The sequence below is a fragment of the Diaphorina citri genome, unplaced genomic scaffold (genome assembly GCF_000475195.1).
Source record: "Diaphorina citri unplaced genomic scaffold, Diaci psyllid genome assembly version 1.1 scaffold11, whole genome shotgun sequence".
Classification (NCBI taxonomy): Eukaryota; Metazoa; Arthropoda; class Insecta; order Hemiptera; family Psyllidae; genus Diaphorina; species Diaphorina citri.
The window spans coordinates 379,802-402,526 of record NW_007377450.1 but is presented as its reverse complement, the minus strand read 5'-3'; the positions used below and the strand labels follow the sequence as shown (position 1 = coordinate 402,526).

The 22,725-nt window shown below is 38.4% G+C and overlaps 2 protein-coding genes across 2 annotated transcripts; one reads left to right on the top strand and one right to left on the bottom strand.

Annotated features, from left to right (window-relative positions):
• Positions 1–3,817: 3,817 nt before the first annotated feature.
• LOC103506331 lies at positions 3,818–6,513 on the top strand. The gene is made up of 5 exons (XM_026821266.1): positions 3,818–4,136; positions 4,393–4,649; positions 4,784–4,989; positions 5,574–5,752; positions 6,431–6,513. The coding sequence occupies exons 1-5, from the start codon at positions 3,818–3,820 to the stop codon at positions 6,511–6,513; spliced, it is 1,044 nt and encodes a 347-aa protein (XP_026677067.1).
• Positions 6,206–22,284, bottom strand: LOC103506323 (guanylate cyclase soluble subunit beta-1). The gene is made up of 18 exons (XM_026821261.1): positions 22,156–22,284; positions 20,818–20,891; positions 20,744–20,768; positions 20,100–20,169; positions 19,712–19,830; positions 19,245–19,397; positions 18,872–19,025; positions 18,594–18,659; positions 16,766–16,891; positions 16,294–16,530; positions 15,689–15,992; positions 11,406–11,643; positions 10,874–10,957; positions 9,752–9,937; positions 8,646–8,826; positions 8,232–8,341; positions 6,942–7,150; positions 6,206–6,776 (listed from the first exon to the last, which is right to left on the bottom strand). The coding sequence occupies exons 1-18, from the start codon at positions 22,156–22,158 to the stop codon at positions 6,647–6,649; spliced, it is 2,469 nt and encodes an 822-aa protein (XP_026677062.1). The 5' UTR covers positions 22,159–22,284; the 3' UTR covers positions 6,206–6,646.
• Positions 22,285–22,725: the final 441 nt, after the last annotated feature.

The following is a 22,725-nucleotide window of genomic DNA, read 5'->3' as shown; positions in this document are numbered from 1 at the left end:
GTCTGAAACCGCCTACAAGTAAGTTGAAAATGGTCTTTTCACATTAATATCCTGACATAATAATATTACGGACTAGTGGTTGACTCGTCCTTTGTACGGGATCAGCACGGCGTAAGAGGCATGACTTGGGAGCTCTGCCATTAAACATAGATTAGGCACATTTAAAGATTACTTCAAGATATTAGATTTACCTGTATCAGGGGTGTAGTGGTGAAGATGCTCGCCTGGCAAACATGAGGGCGTGGGTTCAATCCCGACCGAGGTATGTATAGAATTTTGTCAACATTGTTTAAGATTCACCAACAGTAGGTTGTAGGTACTAGCAATTGTCCACTGCTTTGGTAAAGGGCATCTATAAGTTCTATTCGAGCATCTTTACTATGATGATTCCTAAGGGCAGCCACTCACTATCAGGTAGACCTGATGACAGGTACAACTGATCAGGTCAACCAGATAGTGTGTGTGCTCATTAGGTATCAGGTAGACCTGAGAGACGGACCTTTTCAGCCGTACCTGTCAGGTCTACCTGATAGTGTGTGTGTGCTCAACAAGCTTCCTGTCTACTCACATTAACCTTACACATCCTGAATAGGGACAAGAAAGGCCTGCGATTGGCAGTACGCTCAGAAGTTGCTTAACTTCAGTGAAACATTTCGAACTGGTACATATTCAATGTGCTATCGCCGTCAGCTCTTCCAAACCTTTTACTATAGGCAGGTATTATACTCTCTTTTCTGCATTTTCAAAAGTAGTCCTAGAAAGTACTTTGGTGGTTTTTATTCGAAATAAAATGAATTTCCCAAATTACCTATTCCCAGGATCCAGACGACTGTTTCGGAGGTGGGTTTGCATTATTAAAATTTTAATTACAGTATATAATTTTATTTATAATTATTACAATAATTACATATCTACGTACTTACCTATGTACCTGTTTGTAGAAAGTTTTCCACTCCAAAACTTCAAGAAACAAACTTTTACAAAATTCAAGTTTGTATGAACGCCTGGTATCTACGATAGGTATGCAATGTGCCACGCAAGAAATATTTCGTCTTATCCGCGATAAAACATATCGGAGTAGAAGTTTGTAACTTTGTATGTTTGTTCTACAATAATCTACATCCTACGTCCTTCTTTCAAATTATTTTGTATCTACACAGAAAAAATTGCCACTTTTATCTTGGTATTAGTTTCACAGTTACTTTAGTAAGCGAAAGTTTCATTATTATAATGTATAAAAAATGTAAGTTATCATTATTTGTGTTGATGTCGATAATAATATTACCTATGTACCCCCGTGACAACCTCACCAGAATGGATACCAATAGTGATTCGCTGAAAGAAGAGTCAATCACCAAATTCGAGGCTTCAAATACAATGTGCCACGCAAGAAATATTTCGTCTTATCCGCGATAAAACATATCGGAGTAGAAGTTTGTAACTTTGTATGTTTGTTCTACAATCTACATCCTACGTCCTTCTTTCAAATTATTTTGTACCTACACAGAAAACATTGCCACTTTTATCTTGGTATTAGTTTCACAGTTACTTTAGTAAGCGAAAGTTTCATTATTATAATGTATAAATGTAATTTATCATTATTTGTGTTGATGTCGATAATATTATGTACATATTTCACTTGATAAATGAATTGTTAATACACACGAATAAATCACAGGTTTTTAAAATCTCATCGCCCTCCCTCCACCCCTTCCAAGTTACTATTTGAGACTTGATTTATTATTTTTGAGGTCTTACGGTGTATTTATTTTGAAATTTGGGGGGGGAAGGCAATATAAACAAAACAAATTACAACACAATGTTTATGTCCTACAAACCTATAGATACAAAAATGTCAAATGCCATCATATATTATGATTCATATTACCTACATATTATGCGTTGGACAAACTCATAAAGTTATAACCTTAGATCCTTAGAAGTACCTACCTAACAAAACAACAATAAGTAGCAATAAATAATTGAAAATGTTTGTGAGATTTATAAGTCACATACCTACCTATGGAAAAGTCTGAAGCCTATTTCATCAAGTGCAACAAAAAGGTCAATGCCCGAGACTGATATTTTGGAAAAATGAAATTCATTTTATAATTTGACCTCGTTTCGAGGTCGTCAAAATGGATTATGATTTTTCCTTTCGAATATTTTCGATTTCCCCCATTCCCCCGGAAATAGTTTTTCGATAACAAAAGACATGCTGTGTTTCCTCGTCAGAAAGGAAAAGGCGTAGCTTATAGTTTTCTATTTAGCTAGGTAGGTACTATTTTTTCCAACAAAAAAGTTACTTGACAGACGACACCGAAGCGAATACAATAGTCCGTCCACTATACCTTTTATTATTAGTAATAATAAAGGAAGGACGGACTAAAAAGCGTAGCTTATAGTTTTCTATTTAGCTAGGTACTATTTTTTACAACAGAAAAAGTTACTATCGACTTGAAAGCATGCATTTTTCCTATATTGAAAGCATGCATTTTTCCTCTCAGTGTATTGTTCTTTTGAGAACTTTTGCAAACATTATGTTCATTTGAGAACTTTTGCACTATATTGCTCTTGGGTATTTGTTCCTAGGATAATCTTTAAAGAAGGCCTGGAAATTGACAAAGGAGTAAAGAATGAGACAATATCTAGGTACCCCTATATTGAAAGCATGCATTTTTCCTCTCAGTGTATTGTTCTTTTGAGAACTTTTGCAAACATTATGTTCATTTGAGAACTTTTGCAATATATTGCTCTTGGGTATTTGATCCTAGGATAATCTTTAAAGAAGGCCTGGAAATTGACAAAGGAGTAAAGAATGAGACAATATCTAGGGATAATCTTTAAAGAAGGCCTGGAAATTGACAAAGGAGTAAAGAATGAGACAATATCTAGGTACTTCCTCCAATAAAGTTAACGTGTGACGTGTGGTGACATCGGAGTAACTAAACAAGCAATGTGCTTCCAGCCAAAGCTCCAGGCTGTTGCTTAGTTCATCATACATGAAAGTTTTGAAAGTTTGACTGCTCATGGCTGCTGATATTCCCAAGTAATATTACTCATACTATCAATACGCTATCGGTTGCCAAGTGAACCTGGAGGGAGGGTTAGAGGTATCCCCCCTGTTGTACCAAGGTGTACCTGCACAATACATAGCGTTTATCCAAAAAGTTTAAACCTTTTCTTACTCTACCTGGTTACCAAAATACCAAGCTTGTTTATTATGTTCATTTCAGAACATTGTAGTTTGTGTTCTGTCAAATCAGTCGAAGTATCGTGAAGTTTTGTTGCAAAATACATACACGAAATTCATTAAATAAATAAAATATCTTTTTATAAAAAATAGTTTACTTACTTAAATACTCCTTAGGTGAGTGATTATTAACTGCTTGGCCGATCTTTTTCAACTGCCTAGTCTGGCTGTAAGATTAATTTATTATTTTCAAGTCTCGTATGTTCTTTTATAAAAAATAGTTTACTTACTTAAATACTCCTTAGGTGAGTGATTATTAACTGCTTGGCCGATCTTTTTCAACTGCCTAGTCTGCCTGTAAGATTAATTATTTTCAAGTCTCATATGTTTACGTTATGAAAGTGTTTTAACAAGAGTGTTCTTCTATTGTTTCATTACAAATTTTCATCAGTAAAAGGTTTCTTCAAATTAAATTGATCTCAAGGCAAGGTAATATCTAGAGGAGTGTTCTTCTATTGTTTCATTACAAATTTTCATCAGTAAAAGGTTTCTTCAAATTAAATTGATCTCAAGGCAAGGTAATATCTAGACCCTTGACAAATGGAGTGTGCCTGAAGGCATGGCATGTGTGATCTATTCCTATCGTCTGTCTTTTGCAGATCTCAAGAGCGTCACTTGGGAATCAACGGCAGCAACAACTACTGGAACTCAACATCGAGTCTCCTCCTCGCCAAGGAGGTTATCAAGAATCGGATCAAACGTCGAGAAGACGTCAGCGTCCGTGTACACAACGTGACGTCCAATGGTCGTCTGCAACTCTTGTACTCGGTCCGCGTCGACGGGAAACCGGTCTTGGCCGAAGCTGCCGTCAAAGATATGCGACTGGTGACCGATAACGAAGTGACTGCTGAACTGGGACACCCTGTATTGAGCAAGGCTGAACGTAAGTAAAAGTTTGTAAATAGGGACCAAGAGCAATACTTATTACGTATTGCCATCTAGAAGTCGATCACTTATCGTCCGGCTTAGCGGATGAGTATTATCCACCTACAAATTAATACGGAATTATACCGACAAAGTAACGGACACGATGTGATATAATGGTTCTACGGAAGAGCTAGTTATTATCTCGTTTCAAATTAACTATCCCGTTTCAAGATTTTGAACTCTGAAACCACTTCTTTTTTCTTCCTTTGCAGCTTACCTCAAAGAAAACCTAACGCCTCTTCTCTCTGGTCAATCAAAGCGACCTGGAGAGACCTGGTTCCTCGTGGGTCTCAGCATATTTCTCATTATCATTCTATTTGGTTTGTGCCTTATTGGATATTTAACGCTCACCAAGTGGCAAACCAATCAAAATAGACGCAGTGCCAACCAGAGACATATCTTCGAGCGAGAAATCCGGAGCGGACGCGGCTTGAGAAATTTTGGATACAAGTCCGAAGTTGAAACTACGGTAAGCTGACAAGTGACAAAGAATACGTATTTGAAGCACTTGCAGACGACGGTGAAATTCGATTGTAATAGAACTGTCACTAGCATAATACCTAATTATTACTCATCCGATTTATTTCACCTTCCTCTATCCAGAACGAAATGGAGTCAAGTCGCATTGTTCCTCTGCACAGTCGCAGTTCCCGAGACTCCACTGGCTCAGAATCTTTTTTGGTCAAACCGAGCCCGGCCCAACGATCTTCCATTTTGAAACAGACTGCCCCAGAGCCCCGGCCTAGGTCTCAGCATGTACAAAGTCCCAAGTCTTATCTGTCGATGCCTTCGGTCAAGTCTTTTCCAAGGTTTGTGATAGTCCATCGATGAAATTTTGATATTATCGAGTCTTTGCAAAATTGCAACCAAAATTAGCGTCCCGTCAAATAACGTTAAAGAGTTCAATTAACAGAGGACGCTAATTTTTATTGAAAAAAAAAACTCTCTATTGATGATTTGGGTAGGTACATCTCCCCCCTTTTATTGTTCATCCCCCACGAATTTTCTGTATTTGTGTCATTTTTTGTCACCTTGAACTTGGTTCAGTGAAATGAGTTCACTGATTCACTCCATACGTCACAACTCCACATGACTTAAATGTAAAATTCTTATCAATTGCGTACCCATTGGAAAGATAAAACTTGACACAAAGAAATGCATTAACAATAATTTGTAGGTATAACCCAATTTGCGAAATTACTTTTCAATCAATTGCGAAATCCAAAATTTTATTGGATTCTTAAAATTAAATTCCTTAGTCTCAACTGTCTGAACGAGAACATGGCAAAGCAAAAGATGATGAAGAACAAACTCTCAGATGTCAGAATTCCAAACTTCAACTGTGCCGTTTTTCCACGATATCTCAATTTTTAAAAACTGTTCCTTGTTTCAGAGGTGCTGAAATGCCAGAGCCTCTATCCCATATGTTAGAACACGAGGATGTCCCATCATCCGTTCTGCCTTCACAACCTCCCCTCACTCGTCACAAGAGTGTTGAGGGGGATCCAGGTGTCATAGGGCCCATAGTATGGGACCTCCATTGCCATCGAGTACAGAAACAGAGTAAATCAGGTAAGTGACCCCTGCTTATACTGTCAGAATGAGACTTAAAAGTATTCCATCAGTCTAAACAAGGTCTTATGCAAGTCTTTTTTTAAGTTGAATAGCAGAAGAAAAAAAACGAGGAAACTAGGGATTTTTTTCTTTTCCTTCTACGACTTCTAGGTCCCAAGATAATTCGACAGGAGAGAAAGAGAGAGAGAGACAGAGAGAGAGAGAGAGAGAGAGAGAGAGAGCTTGCATACAAATACCGTAGTTTTGTCCATAGGATTTGCGTGTAAGTCGCACGAAGTTAGAGCGAAAGCAGGTGTAATCCATACCCAGGTTTGGATTTAGGGAGTTCAAGGGCCCCCTTTTATCAGAGTTTTATAACTCTCTAATTATTAGAAAGCTGGTGGGTAAAATGAATTTACTCTCAAAAGAGAAAGAAAGAAGAAAGACAACTTGTTACAGAGATGATTCATAAATGTAAACTTTATATACCTAGGTAGATTATAGATAGATAGCTAAATAAAATAATTACCTATAAATGGTTATATTTTGAGTATTTATAACAGATGAAGAACAGTCTACTAAAGCATCTAGGAACAAAATAATAATTGGTAAGTGGTAACTAACCAGGAAAGAAGATATTAATTATTTTAAAAATTCGCCAGAGTTACACATTTAGTAGATATATTTTGTTCAGAGGAAATAGGAAACGCAAATTGAAAATGAAGGCGCATAAGTTTAGGTACCGCTGGACAGTATCTAATAGAAATGTAGAAGAGTGATCTAACATGACAGGATCTAATAGAAATCTAGAGGATTGCTCTAATTTGGGACCAGCAGACGGTAATTTCCAGTGTCATAGATTAGACAGCAAAACTCTCTTGTTTCACGTGAAGTCTCTGTCAAGATGGTCACTTAAACGATGTATTCCTTTCCTCGGGATAGGAACCAGACCTCCATAGGTTCGGATTTGCCTTTCATTGTGACGGGGCCCCGGTACTCGAACTGAAACTGGGGATCCTCGTTGTCTGGACTGCACAGGAGTCTGGAAACAAAATCCGAAGTTATATTTCCTTCAGAAAAAATACTTTTAGCTAACACCTTGAAGTCAATATCGTTGACAATACTGATACTCGTACATAAATAAATAATTATTATTATTATTATTATTTTTTATGTACCTAACTCACTCACTCAATCACCCACTCACTTTTTACTCAACCCTAGTTCAAATGTACATGTCAACTGGTGTTTATTCCAACTTACCTTGACGATACCGATGACAATGTGTTCGAGTCCCGGTCTGTCAGAATAGTAGTGAAGCACGAGGGCTCCATCGTCAGTTTCCGTGCAGCGAAATGACGGGGCCCTCATTCCCGGATACAAAGTGCCCAGATGATCATGTAAAGCGTCCAAATTCTGAAAATTAACGAAATTTCTGTTGGTCATTTTCTATTCTAGGACCTATGTAAAGAGTATAAAGCTGTGTCCACACATCGTCTACGCCGTTGACCTCGATTGACTACGTGTGGACACAACTCAAGAGAATTTTGTTCATTTCCAAACACCCATCGAAAATTATGTCACAATCGCTCAAAGGGTCTAGACCTCTAGACTATGGAGACCAGGATTTTCTGGCAATCTTGGTGTGTGGTGGGGACATAATTTAGCTGAAAACACACACCTAATTATTTTATTAGGTACCGATCTTTCCTGATACATACATACTAATGATTACCATGCGTGATGAAATAGATTTAACAAATACAAACATGGCTAAAGTCTATGAATATAATAAGGATAGGAACGAAGTTTGAGGGCTTCTTAAAAAGTTTTATAGATATTGATAAGCACAGACTTGTTATATTAGGTATCTGTAGACATCTAGTTATGCGTGATGAAATAGATTTAACAAATACAAACATGGCTAAAGTCTATGAATATAATAAGGATAGGAACGAAGTTTGAGGGCTTCTTATAGATGTTGATAAGCACAGACTTGTTATATATATCTGTAGACATCTAGTTTAGGTTGATAAAGCTAAAGCCTTTGATAACGGAAATTCAGATTTCTCTATCTCTTTGGCAAAATGTAATTCTCATCTTGTGATACCTAGGTACTCCTCCAATCTTATCAGTTATCAGCCTATTAGACCCAAATTGGATACTAGGATTTGCTTTATTAGACGGAATACCTCGAAATAAAAACGTCGTTCAGGGTAAGTTTCTGGGACATTGTGTTGCTGGCTATTTCGCGATGTTCTCAGCCTCTGACTACTGAGGATCTGGTTAAAATACCTCAAAGGAAAAGGCTACTAAAACCAGGCTCACCAGACGGAAACATTGCACTGCATAACAATGTTCTAGATCTAGATAGCTTGGATGAAAGATGAAAGGGAATTTGGTACCTGGGGATTTGTCAACCAACAAACCCTCAGAGCTCTAATTATGTTATGTCACTGATGAAGAGACCCCGACGGGTGAGGTCGTCCAAATTGACCACGCTGGGGTAACACAGGAAGATCATGAGATCTGACTCGGGAACGTACAGCATTTGACCTTTGATGCGGAGCGTCGAGTAGCACTCTTCAGCCCCGGTCTGCATGATTCCTGGAAATGGTAAGTCATAACCGCATAAATTTTGCGGACAGTGTCCCATTGAATTCTGTTTTCTTAATACTTTAAAGGAGCTGCTACAAAAAATACTTATGAATTTTATTCCTTTTCCGGTATTCTGATAACTTCGAATAATTCAATTATTCATTTACCCACAACCCGAGATAAAACGACTACCTACTTGATCTTGATGTAAAGAATTCGCCACGCAACTAAAAGTTGCATTAATGGACAAGTAGGTAAGTAGTGAGTATAAACATAGGTTATAGGCTTATACGTCTCACGTTTCCCCACTCACCAGGTTTGGTCTTGAGAACATACACCGTGTTGATGTGGGCCAGGATGTTGTCAAACGTCAAGTCCAAATGTGGCCGTACCGGGTCTAAAATGTGAGCCAGCCTAGCAATACAGCGAGCATGGTCTTGGCAGGACACAGGTAGGCCACTGACTGCCATGTACTTGTCTCCCACTGTTTCGACCTAAAAAATTGACAGAAAGCGTCAGGCCAGAACCTTTCCGAGTCAAAAATGACTCTTTGGAGAGAGGTTTCCAAATTTGGCTTGGACATTGACAGTAAGCGTCAGGAAAGCAGAACCTTTGCGAGTCAAAAATGACTGGATAGAGAGGTTTTCAAATTTTGCTTTCGTCAAATCAAGCACAGGTTTTATGAAGTTGAATGAACCCAGTCCCAATGGGCCTTAAAAAAAAAAAAAAAAAAAAAAAAAAAAAAATCAGTAAAACATCAAAACTCTGTTCCGTGTTGATTTATGCCGGGCGTCTCTTCAAACTATTGACGTAGGTTTTTTTTTTTTTAAGAGGTTTGACAGAGGGAACTGTAACTGCTATGGTCTTATCGTCCCGAAATCGAAGAGAGAAGGAAGACAGGATAGGAGAAAGCCAGCCGTTCCGAGAACGAACATTATCCCATCAGGATAAAATCGAACCCGCGGCCTAGCGCTTACAAGGCAGATGCACTACCAACTAAGCTAACTAGGCTGGCAGGACTACTTTTGAAAATGCAGAAAAGAGAGTGAAATACCTGCCTAATAAAAGGTTTTGGAAGAGCTGGCGGCGATAGCACATCCTGCCAATCGCAGGCCTTTCTTGTCCCTATTCAGGATGTGTAAGGTTAATGTGAGTAGACAGGAAGCTTGTCAGCGAATGGCCCTCTTTCGGAGGGTAAAATACCCATAGTTACTAAAAACTTAAGCATTTAGGCTGTGTCCAAACATAGTCGACGTCGTCGATCGACCATCGATCCAGGTGAATCTATATTGTCGAGGCAGTGTACGGTTTCAGTCGACATCGATCGACGGCGTCGACTTCGTGTAGGCATAGCTTTAAACAGTGACGTTAAACTAAGAAAAAAAAAGGTGTGGAAAATAAAATCAGTTGCCTACTCACATTGCCGGGAAGCATGGCAGATGAAGTAGTGAACACACTGGGCGGGAAGACGGTCGTGTGGATTGTGGTCGTGTGAAAGATGGTTGTTATGACAACGGGAGGCGTGGGGTGGATGGCATTCGGGCCGAAGTCTTCGCCATCTCCAGAGCCTGTCCAGAGGAACTGCTCCAGACGGAGACCATCATGCTGGAGAAGAAAGTCAGCATCTGAAACGAAAAAGAGCCGTATACCATCAGTCAACCTCCTGTCTAATTAGAGATTGCGCTAGTGAATAGCCAAAAAAAAAATCCTTTTACCAACATACTAACATTTTCTACTATCCTATTGCACTTGACTTCTCCGAATATGTTTGCTAGTCAGTTCTAGCATAACTCTTTTTTTTTTTAAGGAGGGGGTTGAATAATGAAGCCGTCAAGATAATACTACCTACATACTATGTATCATCCTATTTATTTAAGTAGGTATAAGTATACAATTTCCCCTATATTTCTCATTCACCTCTATCTATGTTTTCCCTATGTTTCTGCTCCACTTCTGAAGCCCTTCAATCATAAAATGTAGGAAAATTTACGAGGTAATCCCTTCTAAAATTTGCCGAGATAACTAGTGAATATGGCTGACAAAATCCGGATGGATAGAATATGTTGCTCCACTTTTTTAATAATGATCTACTTTCTAATACTAAAATAAATAACGTCCTTATTTATGTACATAGCTACATGGATTAATTTGGTACTTGGGCAGTTATTATTATTGAACTACCTAGATGTATTTCAACCTTAAAAAAAGTGTGGGGAGTGCTGACATCAGGTCAGGATAAAACTCACCATGCGTAACGTTAACGACACAAACATTACTGGTAAATCTAATGTAGAACATTACTAGTAAATCACGAGAGCTATTTCCTGGAATTTTTCGGATGGAGGACATCAGGTCAGGATAAAACTCACCATGCGTAACGTTAACGACACAAACATTACTGGTAAATCTAATGTAGAACATTACTAGTAAATCTAATGTGGAATAGTAGGACTAGGATATACCAGTATGTACCAAACTGATAATTATTCACTTGCACACAGATCACGAGAGCTATTTCCTGGAATTTTTCGGATGGAGAGCCAGCCTAGCAATACAGCGAGCATGGTCTTGGCAGGACACAGGTAGGCCACTGACTGCCATGTACTTGTCTCCCACTGTTTCGACCTGGAAATTGACAGAAAGCGTCAGGCCAGAACCTTTCCGAGTCAAAAATGACTCTTAGGAGAGAGATTTCCAAATTTGGCTTGGACATTGACAGTAAGCTTCAGGAAAACAGAACCTTTGCGAGTCAAAAATGACTGGATAGAGAGGTTTTCAAATTTTGCTTTCGTCAAATCAAGCATAGGTTTTATGAAGTTGAATGAACCCAATCCCAATGGGCCACTGTGAAATCAATTAAATGAGAGAAAGCTTGTTTGGTCAGCAGGGGTGGCTGGTTGTTTTCATCCCAATGAGCCCTACCAGTAGGTAATCACAAGCAGGGTACACCGAAAGGGTACACTGATAAATTGAGATTCATTTATGTAGGTATCGGCCTAATATTGTGTCCTTCAAATCATTTATTAAGGAGCTCGGTAGCGCTCCGTCCCGCCAAATCAAAACAGTTTGATACCTTGTACACATTAGGGTTTTTCTTCGGGTCAGTCAGGTCGTCGTAGGTTGTATACAGCTGATTCAACATGGTGACGATCTTCATGGCTCCCTTGGAATCTGTGTGCGTCGCGCAATAGTCACTAAAGCCCACTATACCCGAGAAGAGAAGAGTGACACAGTCAAATCGTTTGGGAGGGACAGGACGTTTGTGACGCAATTCGTTGGCGACGCTTGCTGGCAGAACTGAGTAGAGAAGTCTGTAGGAAAAAGCCCAAGGAGAAATTGAACGTGTGTTAGATTGAACGCCAAAGATGGTGTATTAGAATCCACTAGCTAATACCAACGGAATGGATTGACAGGTACACCTGACAGAACTGAGTAGAGAAGTCTGTAGGAAAAAGCCCAAGGAGAAATTGAACGTGTGTTAGATTGAACGCCAAAGATGGTGTATTAGAATTCACTAGCTAATTCCAACGGAATGGATTGACAGGTACACCTGAGTAGAAATCTTCTAAAGGAACAAGTTCCATCTAAAAATCCAATGTCCGAGTCTAGTCTTTATCTTTAGTCGATCTCTTTATCGGATATGAAACATTATTTGAAGGGTAAGTCTTTATTCCATTTTGATGGCCCAGGCATTAAAGTATTAAACCCTTTACGTACATTGAGTAGGTACCCATTGGACTTTGGTCCTAACCATAAGTTCCTCAGCCAATATGAGGCGAGAAAATGAAGAGTAATCATAATATAATATTATGAAAGACAACTTGTTACAGAGATGATTCATAAATGTAAACTTTATATACCTAGGTAGATTATAGATAGATAGCTAAATAAAATAATTACTTATAAATAAATGGTTCAATAAATTGCCAATATTTTCTTTTTCCTTATGATAAATTTCTAACATAAATAAAATAATATTTTGAGTATTTACTTATAACAGATGAAGAACAGTCTACTAAAGAATCTAGGAACAAAATAATAATTGGTATAAGTGGTAACTAACCAGGAAAGAAGATCAGAAAAATTCGCCAGAGTTACACAATTAGTAGATATATTTTGTTCTGAGGAATCAGGAAACGCAAATTGAAAATGAAGGCGCATAAGTTTAGGTACCGCTGGACAGTATCTAATAGAAATGTAGAAGAGTGATCTAACATGACAGGATCTGATAGAAATCTAGAAGATTGCTCTAATTTGGGACCAGCAGACGGTAATTTCCAGTGTCAGGTTAGACAGCAAAACTCTCTTGTTTCACGTGAAGTCTCTGTCAAGATGGTCACTTAAACGATGTATTCCTTTCCTCGGGATAGGAACCAGACCTCCATAGGTTCGGATTTGCCTTTCATTGTGACGGGGCCCCGGTACTCGAACTGAAACTGGGGATCCTCGTTGTCTGGACTGCACAGGAGTCTGGAAACAAAATGCTTTGTTTAGGTCAGCTACTCACTATCAAGTAGACCTGACAGGTACACCTGATCAGGTCACCTAATCAGATATACCTGACACCTGATGAGCACACACACACACACACTATCAGGTAGACCTGACAGGTACGGCTGAAAAGGTCCGTCTGTCGGGTCTACGTGATACCTGATGAGCACACAAGCACACAAACAAAATGCTTTGTTTAGGTCAGCTACTCACTATCAAGTAGACCTGACAGGTACACCTGATCAGGTCACCTAATCAGATATACCTGACACCTGATGAGCACACACACACACACACTATCAGGTAGACCTGACAGGTACGGCTGAAAAGGTCCGTCTGTCGGGTCTACGTGATACCTGATGAGCACACACACTATCTGGTTGACCTGATCAGTTGTACCTGTCATCAGGTCTACCTGATAGTGGGTGGCTGCCCTTAGGAATCATCATCATAAAAATGCTCGAATAGAACTTATAGATGCCCTTTACCGAAGCAGTGGACAATTGCTAGTACCTACAACCTACTGTTGGTGAATCTCAAACAATGTTGACAAAATTCTATACATACCTCGGTCGGGATTGAACCCACGCCTTCACCACTACACCGCTGATTCAGGTAAATCTAACATCTCGAAGTAATCTTCAAATGTGCCTAATCTATGTATAATGGCAGAGCTCCCAAGTCATGCCTCTTACGCCGTGCTGATCCCGTACAAAGGACGAGTCAACCACTAGTCCGTGATATTATTATGTCATACTACCTACATACTATGTATCATCCTATTTATTTAAGTAGGTATAAGTATACAATTTCCCCTATATTTCTCATTCACCTCTATCTATGTTTTCCCTATGTTTCTGCTCCACTTCTGAAGCCCTTCAATCATAAAATGTAGGAAAATTTACGAGGTAATCCCTTCTAAAATTTGCCGAGATAACTAGTGAATATGGCTGACAAAATCCGGATGGATAGAATATGTTGCTCCACTTTTTTAATAATGATCTACTTTCTAATACTAAAATAAATAACGTCCTTATTTATGTACATAGCTACATGGATTAATTTGGTACTTGGGCAGTTATTATTATTGAACTACCTAGATGTATTTCAACCTTAAAAAAAGTGTGGGGAGTGCTGACATCAGGTCAGGATAAAACTCACCATGCGTAACGTTAACGACACAAACATTACTGGTAAATCTAATGTAGAACATTACTAGTAAATCACGAGAGCTATTTCCTGGAATTTTTCGGATGGAGGGTCTATTGAGCGTTTCTCAAACTGTACCTTCTCTCCCTGGAATTTTTGCTGATAGGAAACCTTCGGCTGCACTGTTGAGCAAAGCTGTTCTGGAGTATCGCGATATGCAGTTATTTTGGTGTTCACATTATCATTTGAAACATATTGTCAGCATGTAATTATCTACCTAGGTAGGTAATAGCATGTATATGTAGGTAATAGCATGTGCGTAACATGTAGGTATTTTGATAAGCTAGGACTTAATGTACCTACCTAACGCGATATGCAGTTATTTTGGTGTTCACATTATCATTTGAAACATATTGTCAGCATGTAATTATCTACCTAGGTAGGTAATAGCATGTGCGTAACATGTAGGTATTTTGATAAGCTAGGACTTAATGTACCTACCTAGTGTATATTTCGAAATATTAATTTACCTATACCTATTATTTTAGGTAGGTACCAATGATATCTTCGACCGAAGGGTTTGAGAGGGATTTGTGATGTTTAGACATAGGTACCTAGACACTATATAGATTTTCAAAAAGCATAGGATACTTAATTGTACCTATATTTATATAAATATAGTATGAGTGGCATTAATAATTAATATTAATGTTATCGTTTAGGGGGGTTAACAAACAAGTCTAGTGCATTTCCTTCAAAAAGTTCTTGGGACTTCGAAAAGTGCGTGATTTCTCCATCGAAAAAGACACAAGGCATAAACTTCAAAGATGAGGGTAAGAATGTACCAGTCGGTACGTCTTGCGTGGCAGTCATCAAAATAGTCTCTTGGGGGAGGAACTTACATGATAAAATGGAAATTGAAACAACAAGAACCATCGTGATCAGAAAGACTAGATGCGTGATGCCCAGGTATTAAAGTATTAAACCCTTTACATACATTGAGTAGGTACCCATTGGACTTTGGTCCTAACCATAAGTTCCTCAGCCAATATGAGGCGAGAGAATGAAGAGTAATCATAATATAATTATGTTTGGTATGGGCAATTGAAAGATATAAATTACAGAGTCTAGTCTTTATCTTTAGTCGATCTCTTTATCGGATATGAAACATTATTTGAAGGGTAAGTCTTTATTCCATTTTGATGGCCCAGGTATTAAAGTATTAAACCCTTTACATACATTGAGTAGGTACCCATTGGACTTTGGTCCTAACCATAAGTTCCTCAGCCAATATAAGGCGAGAGAATGAAGAGTAATCATAATATAATTATTACATCTAGTTTAGGTTGATAAAGCTAAAGCCTTTGATAATGGAAATTCAGATTTCTCTATCTCTTTGGCAAAATGTAATTCTCATCTTATAATACCTATAGGTACTGAGTACTCCTACAATCTTATCAGTTATCAGCCTATTAGACCCAAATTGGATACTAGGATTTGCTCTATTAGACGGAATACCTCGAAATAAAAACGTCGTTCAGGCTTCAGGGTGAGTTTCTGGGACATTGTGTTGCTGGCTATTTCGCGATGTTCTCAGCCTCTGACTACTGAAGATCTGGTTGAAATACCACAAAAGAAAAGGCTACTAAAAAAAGGCTCACCAGACGGAAACATTGCACTGCATAACAATGTTCTAGATCTTAAATTACAGCCTACCTGTCCGTTTTCTGCTTCTCGCCCTCCAGTTCCCGATAGGTTTGCTGCAGTTTGTCGGTGAGAAACTCCAGGTTCCTCGTCAGCTTGTAGTCCGCCTCAAACTGTTCGGACATGAGGACCAGATCCCTGGTGGCATCATGCAGAGGGATGTCACTGATGAAGAGACCCCGACGGGTGAGGTCGTCCAAATTGACCACGCTGGGGTAACACAGGAAGATCATGAGATCTGACTCGGGGACGTACAGCATTTGACCTTTAATGCGGAGTGTGGAGTAGCACTCTTCAGCCCCGGTCTGCATGATTCCTGGAAATGGTAAGTCATAATTGCATAAATTTTACGAACAGGGTCCCATTGAATTCTGTTTTCTTAATCCTTTAAAGGAGCTGCTACAAAAATACTTATGAATTTTATTCCTTTTCCGGTACCTATTCTGATAACTTCGAATAATTCAATTATTCATATACCCACAACCCGAGATAAAACGACTACCTACTTGATCTTGATGTAAAGAATTCGCCACGCAACTAAAAGTTGCATTACTGGACAAGTAGGTAAGTAATGAGCATAGGTTATAGGCTTATACGTCTCATGTTTCTCCACTCACCAGGTTTGGTCTTGAGGACATACACCGTGTTGATGTGGGCCAGGATATTGTCAAACGTCAAGTCCAAATGTGGCCGTACCGGGTCCAAAATGTGGGTCAACGTGCAGTTGGACATTTCCCCTAGACAGGGGATGACTCGGCTAAGGGCGGTGCCCACTTGTTCTATAACCAGATCTCTATCAAACATAATGTGGAATGGAAATAGTCGGCAGAACGTGGCGGGGGAAATCTTTGGCTCTGTTGAAGAAGAAGATATTTTTTATGAAATTTCCATATGGGGCGTTAAGAGGCATTCCACGAAAGTTGGTTTTTGTTAAATTTCACAATTGGAAGGGTTCACAATAGTAAGGCCCAAGTTCTATAACTCCCTTCTTTCTCTGTCTTTTCCAGTACTAGAGATCTCAATCAATACTCTCAAAAATTAGAAGTAACCTTCAGGAGAACTCTGCGAAGAAAGCCAGAAAAATCTCACCCAAGGACAAGGTTTCGATTTCTTCAATCTGAGGTAGCTCCACTCGTTCGGGTGCGGATGTTTCAGTAATCAGAAACTGGACATGGTCACATTCTTCCTTGGTCTTCAGGATCTCTACCTCAACCTCTGTGTTTGAACGCTAATGCCTTGGACACGTGTAAAGTGTCCATAGGTGCTACACTGACCATAGGTGCTACACTCACCCTCAATGAGGTAATTTGCTTTATTCTTGGGAAGGGGTGGAGAGGAACGATTTTTATCGTGTAAACAGGGTTGATCACTAAACTTTTTTTTGTCGAAATCTCTCTGACCTCCTTTGAAAGATCACATTTTATTGGGAATAAAGGGAGAACGGGCTCTAGTCTTGATTTTAAATCATTACATTAAAGTAAAATCAAAAAATCAAATCAAGAATGATAATAAACTGAATATTAAACAAATTAGGTAGGTACACAGGTACTGATTTTCTCTAATCACGATTGAATAAACTACGGGCTGAAAAATTCCCGGAGGGACGGACCCAGCTTGTTCCTTTCTGACGAGGAAACACAGCATGTCTTTTGTTATCGAAAAACTATTTCCGGGGGAATGGGGGAAATCGAAAATATTCGAAAGGAAAAATCATAATCCATTTTGACGACCTCGAAACGAGGTCAAATTATAAAATGAATTTCATTTTTCCAAAATATCAGTCTCGGGCATTGACCTTTTTGTTGCACTTGATGAAATAGGCTTCAGACTTTTCCATAGCTATGCGTGGGTAGGTAGGTATGTGACTTATAAATCTCACAAACATTTTCAATTATTTATTGCTACTTATTGTTGTTTTGTTAGGTAGGTACTTCTAAGGTTATAACGTTATGAGTTTGTCCAACGCATAATAATTATGTAGGTAATATGAATCATAATACCCACTAGAGTGCCTGGTTGCCAAGTGTGCGCGGTACCCCAGCTTTGCCGCTCCTGTAAGTTGTCCCCCCCCCCCACTCAGTTCTAATTTTACTACTGTTTTGTGTTTTAGCTCGTAATTTATTCATCCAGATAAAGGGTGATCCCTATTTCTTTCCCGGTTTAGTCAAACTAAAAGTACCAAGCTTTGAAGGACTGATAATATGTATTATCTCTTCTTAGTTCAAAAGTGTGAGTAGTTTTGACATCTAAAGTAATATTGGGTAGGTACATTTCCTAAGTAATGCAATGTCGTTTTGGCATCTCCACCATTACATTTCTCAAAAATAGTGTTGTGTAATTTTACCATGTGCACTAATTACACGTACTTTTCTAAATGTATCTTGGGTAATTTTGACATCTCCACCAATTTTACATTTTAGAGCAAGATGTGTACCTTCAACCTTCACAATAATATTATGACTGTTTTTGTTATATTTGCTGTGGAGTTAACTGGAATATTTGGTACCTTAATCGGAAGTAATGATATATATTAGTGGATGTGTCAATTTTCCCACATGTTAGACACCACCCTGTAGAATCTACATATTATGGGTGAGGAAATGAACCCAATGGCAGGAACTTTTTCATAGTGTTCACGCTTGTAACCTTATATCCACACTGGATTACATTTTTATTAGAGAGAGAGAGAGAGAGAGAGAGAAAGAGAGAGAAAGAGAAAGAGAGATAGAGAGAGAGAGAGCTTGCATACAAATACCGTAGTTTTGTCCATAGGATTTGCGTGTAAGCCGCACAAAGTTAGAGCGAAAGCAGGTGTAATCCATACTCAGGTTTGGATTTAGGGAGTTCAAGGGTCCCCTTTTATCAGAGTTTCATACCTCTCTAATTATTAGAAAGCTGGTGGGTAAAATGAATTTACTGTCTCTATCAAACATAATGTGGAATGGAAATAGTCGGCAGAACGTGGCGGGGGAAATCTTTGGCTCTGTTGAAGAAGAAGATATTTTTTTATGAAATTCCACGAAAGTTGGTTTTTCTTAAATTTCACAGTTTGAAGGGTTCTAAATTAGTAAGGCCTAAGTTCTATAACTCCCTTCTTTCTCTGTCTTTTCCAGTACTAGAGATTTCAATCAATACTCTCAAAAATCAGAAGTAACCTTCAGGAGAACTCTGCGAAGAAAGCCAGAAAAATCTCACCCAAGGACAAGGTTTCGATTTCTTCAATCTGAGGTAGCTCCACTCGTTCGGGGGCGGATGTTTCAGTAATCAGAAACTGGACATGGTCACATTCTTCCTTGGTCTTCAGGATCTCTACCTCCACCTCTGTGTTGTGAAGTTTGCTGGCAACCGTCTGAAACCAGGTAAAAAGGTATGCTAGTAAGCTAAATTTTCCTTCAGGGATGAGCTCACCTTGTATTTTCACCTTGAAGTCAATATCGTTGACGATACTCATACTCGTACATAAATAAATAATTATGTTTTTTTTTATGTAACTCACTCAATCACCCACTCACTTTTTACTCAACCCTAGTTCAAATGTACATGTCAACTGGTGTTTATTCCAACTTACCTTGACGATACCGATGACAATGTGTTCGAGTCCCGGTCTGTCAGAATAGTAGTGAAGCACGAGGGCTCCATCGTCAGTTTCCGTGCAGCGAAATGACGGGGCCCTCATTCCCGGATACAAAGTGCCCAGATGATCATGTAAAGCGTCCAAATTCTGAAAATTAACGAAATTTCTGTTGGTCATTTGCTATTCTAGGACCTATGTAAAGAGTATAAAGCTGTGTCCACATATCGTCTACGCCGTTGACCTCGATCGACTACGTGTGGACACAACTCATTTCTAAACACCCATCGAAAATTATGCTACGATCGCTCAAAGGGTCTAGACCTGTAGACTATGGAGACCAGGATTTTCTGTTAATCTTGGTGTGTGGTGGGGACATACTTTAGCTGAAAACACACACCTAATTATTTTATTAGGTACCGATCTTTCCTGATACATACATACTAATGATTACCTACGAGTACCTGTAAAAAGTCTCGGGGCGTGGCTCCCAACACCTGGAGAATTTTGTCGTATCCAGAATCTTGACAGAATTCGAAGAAAGTTTTCCCGAATAGTTCCAGGATCGTATTCGCAGGGATGTCTGAAAACATAAATATTTCATTAATTATTCAACTCTTTTATTTACTGATTAAGCATTAAACCAATTTGGCTAACAGTCTAATGTAAGTGCTACCAAAATGGCTTTGAATAGTTCCAGGATTATTTTCCCGTGTTATTTGATGAAACAAAGGTAAATTGACTGCTGAAAGAACGCAGATAGAAAATAATATATTATGGTTTCTTCTTATTACAGGTGGAGGCAAAGTAACTCTCCCAATTAGACGTTGTCTATATTTCAATGTCACTTACTCAGAACTCCAACCGCGGCTCCAATCAAATTGTAGGTGATTTCATCCTCGTAAATCTGACGCACCAAAAACTGCACATAGGTAACATAGGTACGATAGGTGATAGGTAACATACCTATTATTAAAAACAGATAAACAAAATACAGTCGAACCTGGATATACGAGAATCCAAGGGACCAGCTCATTTTTTCGTTTAAGGCGGTTTAATACAACATTTTCTCGTTTATAAAGGTTTAGCAAAGTGGAAGAGCGACCAGCTCATTTTTTCGTTTAAGGCGGTTTAATACAACATTTTCTCGTTTATAAAGGTTTAGCAAAGTGGAAGAGCATGAAAGCATGACAAATTTAAACAAGTTAAGTAGTTAAGAACAAATTCTGATTTATAGAGGTACCTAATTTTAAAGTTAAAAAACGCGTCCTGAATTTTTTCTCAAAAACGGAAATTCGGGACAAAACGCCCCAAAATGAAAAACTGAACGGGACGCCGGGACACCCCCTGAAATTCGGGACTGTCCCGGCCAATTCGGGACGTTTGGCAAGCCTAGTTATAGGTAACCATTAGGCAGGTACATAGGTACTGATTTTCTCTAATCACTACGGGCTAAAAAATTCCCGGAGGGACGGACCCTGCTTGTTTTTTTTTACCACCGATAATCTTTTGCAAATATCACTGCGAATTATTTTCACCTGAAATCTAATTTTTCCATTGCTAAACTTACTTGATTTTCTCCCACGTCTCCTCTCCAAACGTTTTCAGGACCAGGAGCTCCAGAGCGTAGTTGACAAATCCGTACTGAAAATATACTGCGAATTATTTTCACCTGAAATCTAATTTTTCCATTGCTAAACTTACTTGATTTTCTCCCACGTCTCCTCTCCAAACGTTTTCAGAACCAGGAGCTCCAGAGCGTAGTTGACAAATCCGTACTGAAAATAATGGGTAAAAGAATGTGGGTTTGCATTATTAAAATTTTAATTACAGTATATAATTTTATTTATAATTATTACAATAATTACATATCTACGTACTTACCTCGATTAGTGATGATTATACTAAATCAACAAATCAACAGGTGGTGTCTGTATCAACACATTTCATATTTCCTCAATAACAAAACTATAAAACTTGTATTGTAGATTAATAGAGCTATTAAGATTAGACCAGTGGGTGATCTTTTGTTTTTTACGCCACGGAAAATTGATCGTATCTCGAGATCGGTCTAGATTTAGGATCAATGGAAGAAGTACCTACTTACTTGTTAACTTAGTACACAGTACACTTGGTAACACAATTCAAACATTCAAAGAATTTTAGAGGTGAAATAATGGAATAAAAAAAGGCCAACAGTTCTTACTCCATCTCTACAATTCTTTTTAAAGTAAAAAGGAAAAAAAGCTTTGAAATCTTTTCAATGTAGAATACAAGGAGACCACCTTGTTGACAGAATTCCAGAAATGCCTTAGCACTGACGGAGTATACCTACTAAGAAAGGCATTGTATTCAAGTACCAAGCAGTTGTTGTCATGTCATCTACAGTTGGCAACGTTGGAACAAAAACCTTTGTGCGCCTTGCGGCAGCGCACTGGCAACACTGCGCAAAGTACGAACATGATTTCACAAAACGTGCTGGAATAGCATCACGTTACGGTAAATAGGTATCCACATCCACCAAAGTTGTGGAAAAGCTCCGTAGCTCTGCCGAGGGCGTGTCTGCATTTTTCGCCGCAGAGCGCAGATACCTTACCTATGTATCTTTCAAATAGATTTTTTTTTTTTTTTTTTTTAAAAAAGATGAGTGTTTCACCGCCGTTTTTATTTCGTAGCGATGAAACAACTGAATAAATCAAAGGTTTTTAAAATCTCATCGCCCTCCCTCCACCCCTTCCCAGTTACTATTTGAGACTTGATTTATTATTTTTGAGGTCTTACGGTGTATTTATTTTGAAATTTGGATACCCTACAAACCAAGCACCTAGGTAAATAAATATTAGGGTAAACCAACCTAGTTAATTTTTAAATTATTAATAAAAACTATAATTTTAATCTACAAACTTACCATTTTTGTGAATTCCCAGAGATTTTAGAAAAAAAAAAATCACTCTAAAAATTCAAATGAACATTTTCTTTACGTAACATTACGAGAGAAATATTTTCTTTTATAAGCCAAACAAGTGACGAGGTTTCACCTGGGAAATTTTCAGAGAACTGTATAATTTTAATCTACAAACTTACCATTTTTGTGAATTCCCAGAGATTTTAGAAAAAAAAAAAATCACTCTAAAAATTCAAATGAACATTTTCTTTACGTAACATTACGAGAGAAACATTTTCTTTTATAAGCCAAACAAGTAACGAGGTTTCACCTGGGAAATTTTCAGAGAACTGAAAAAAAAAGGAAGAAAAAAACCATAGGGTTTACAGTGGCGCAGAAAATATTCCACACTGATTGGATGATTGGAAATGTGAGGAAAAAAAGGGGGGAAAGAAAAAAAATATCTCGGAAAATTTGCTCACTAGAGAGCGGATTTTCGGTTTTATTACTTAAAGAACAGCACGCTTTACTTAACAATTTATTCCTTTTGTTTCTGACTTTCATCGTGTTTAATGCTCTTGGCAATACAGGATA

Bases quoted from the DNA above. Each gene is read 5' to 3' on its own strand.
- LOC103506331 (XM_026821266.1), top strand. From the start codon at position 3,818: ATGTGTGATCTATTCCTATCGTCTGTCTTTTGCAGATCTCAAGAGCGT. The intron at 4,650-4,783 runs GTAAGCTGACAA...TCCTCTATCCAG, and splicing joins AGTCCGAAGTTGAAACTACG to AACGAAATGGAGTCAAGTCG. The intron at 4,990-5,573 runs GTTTGTGATAGT...TCCTTGTTTCAG, and splicing joins TCGGTCAAGTCTTTTCCAAG to AGGTGCTGAAATGCCAGAGC.
- LOC103506323 (XM_026821261.1), bottom strand. The intron at 8,827-9,751 runs GTGAGTAGGCAA...TCAATTTTTTAG, and splicing joins CTGCCATGCTTCCCGGCAAT to GTCGAAACAGTGGGAGACAA. The intron at 7,151-8,231 runs GTCAATTTGGAC...GTTAATTTTCAG, and splicing joins TCCTGTGTTACCCCAGCGTG to AATTTGGACGCTTTACATGA.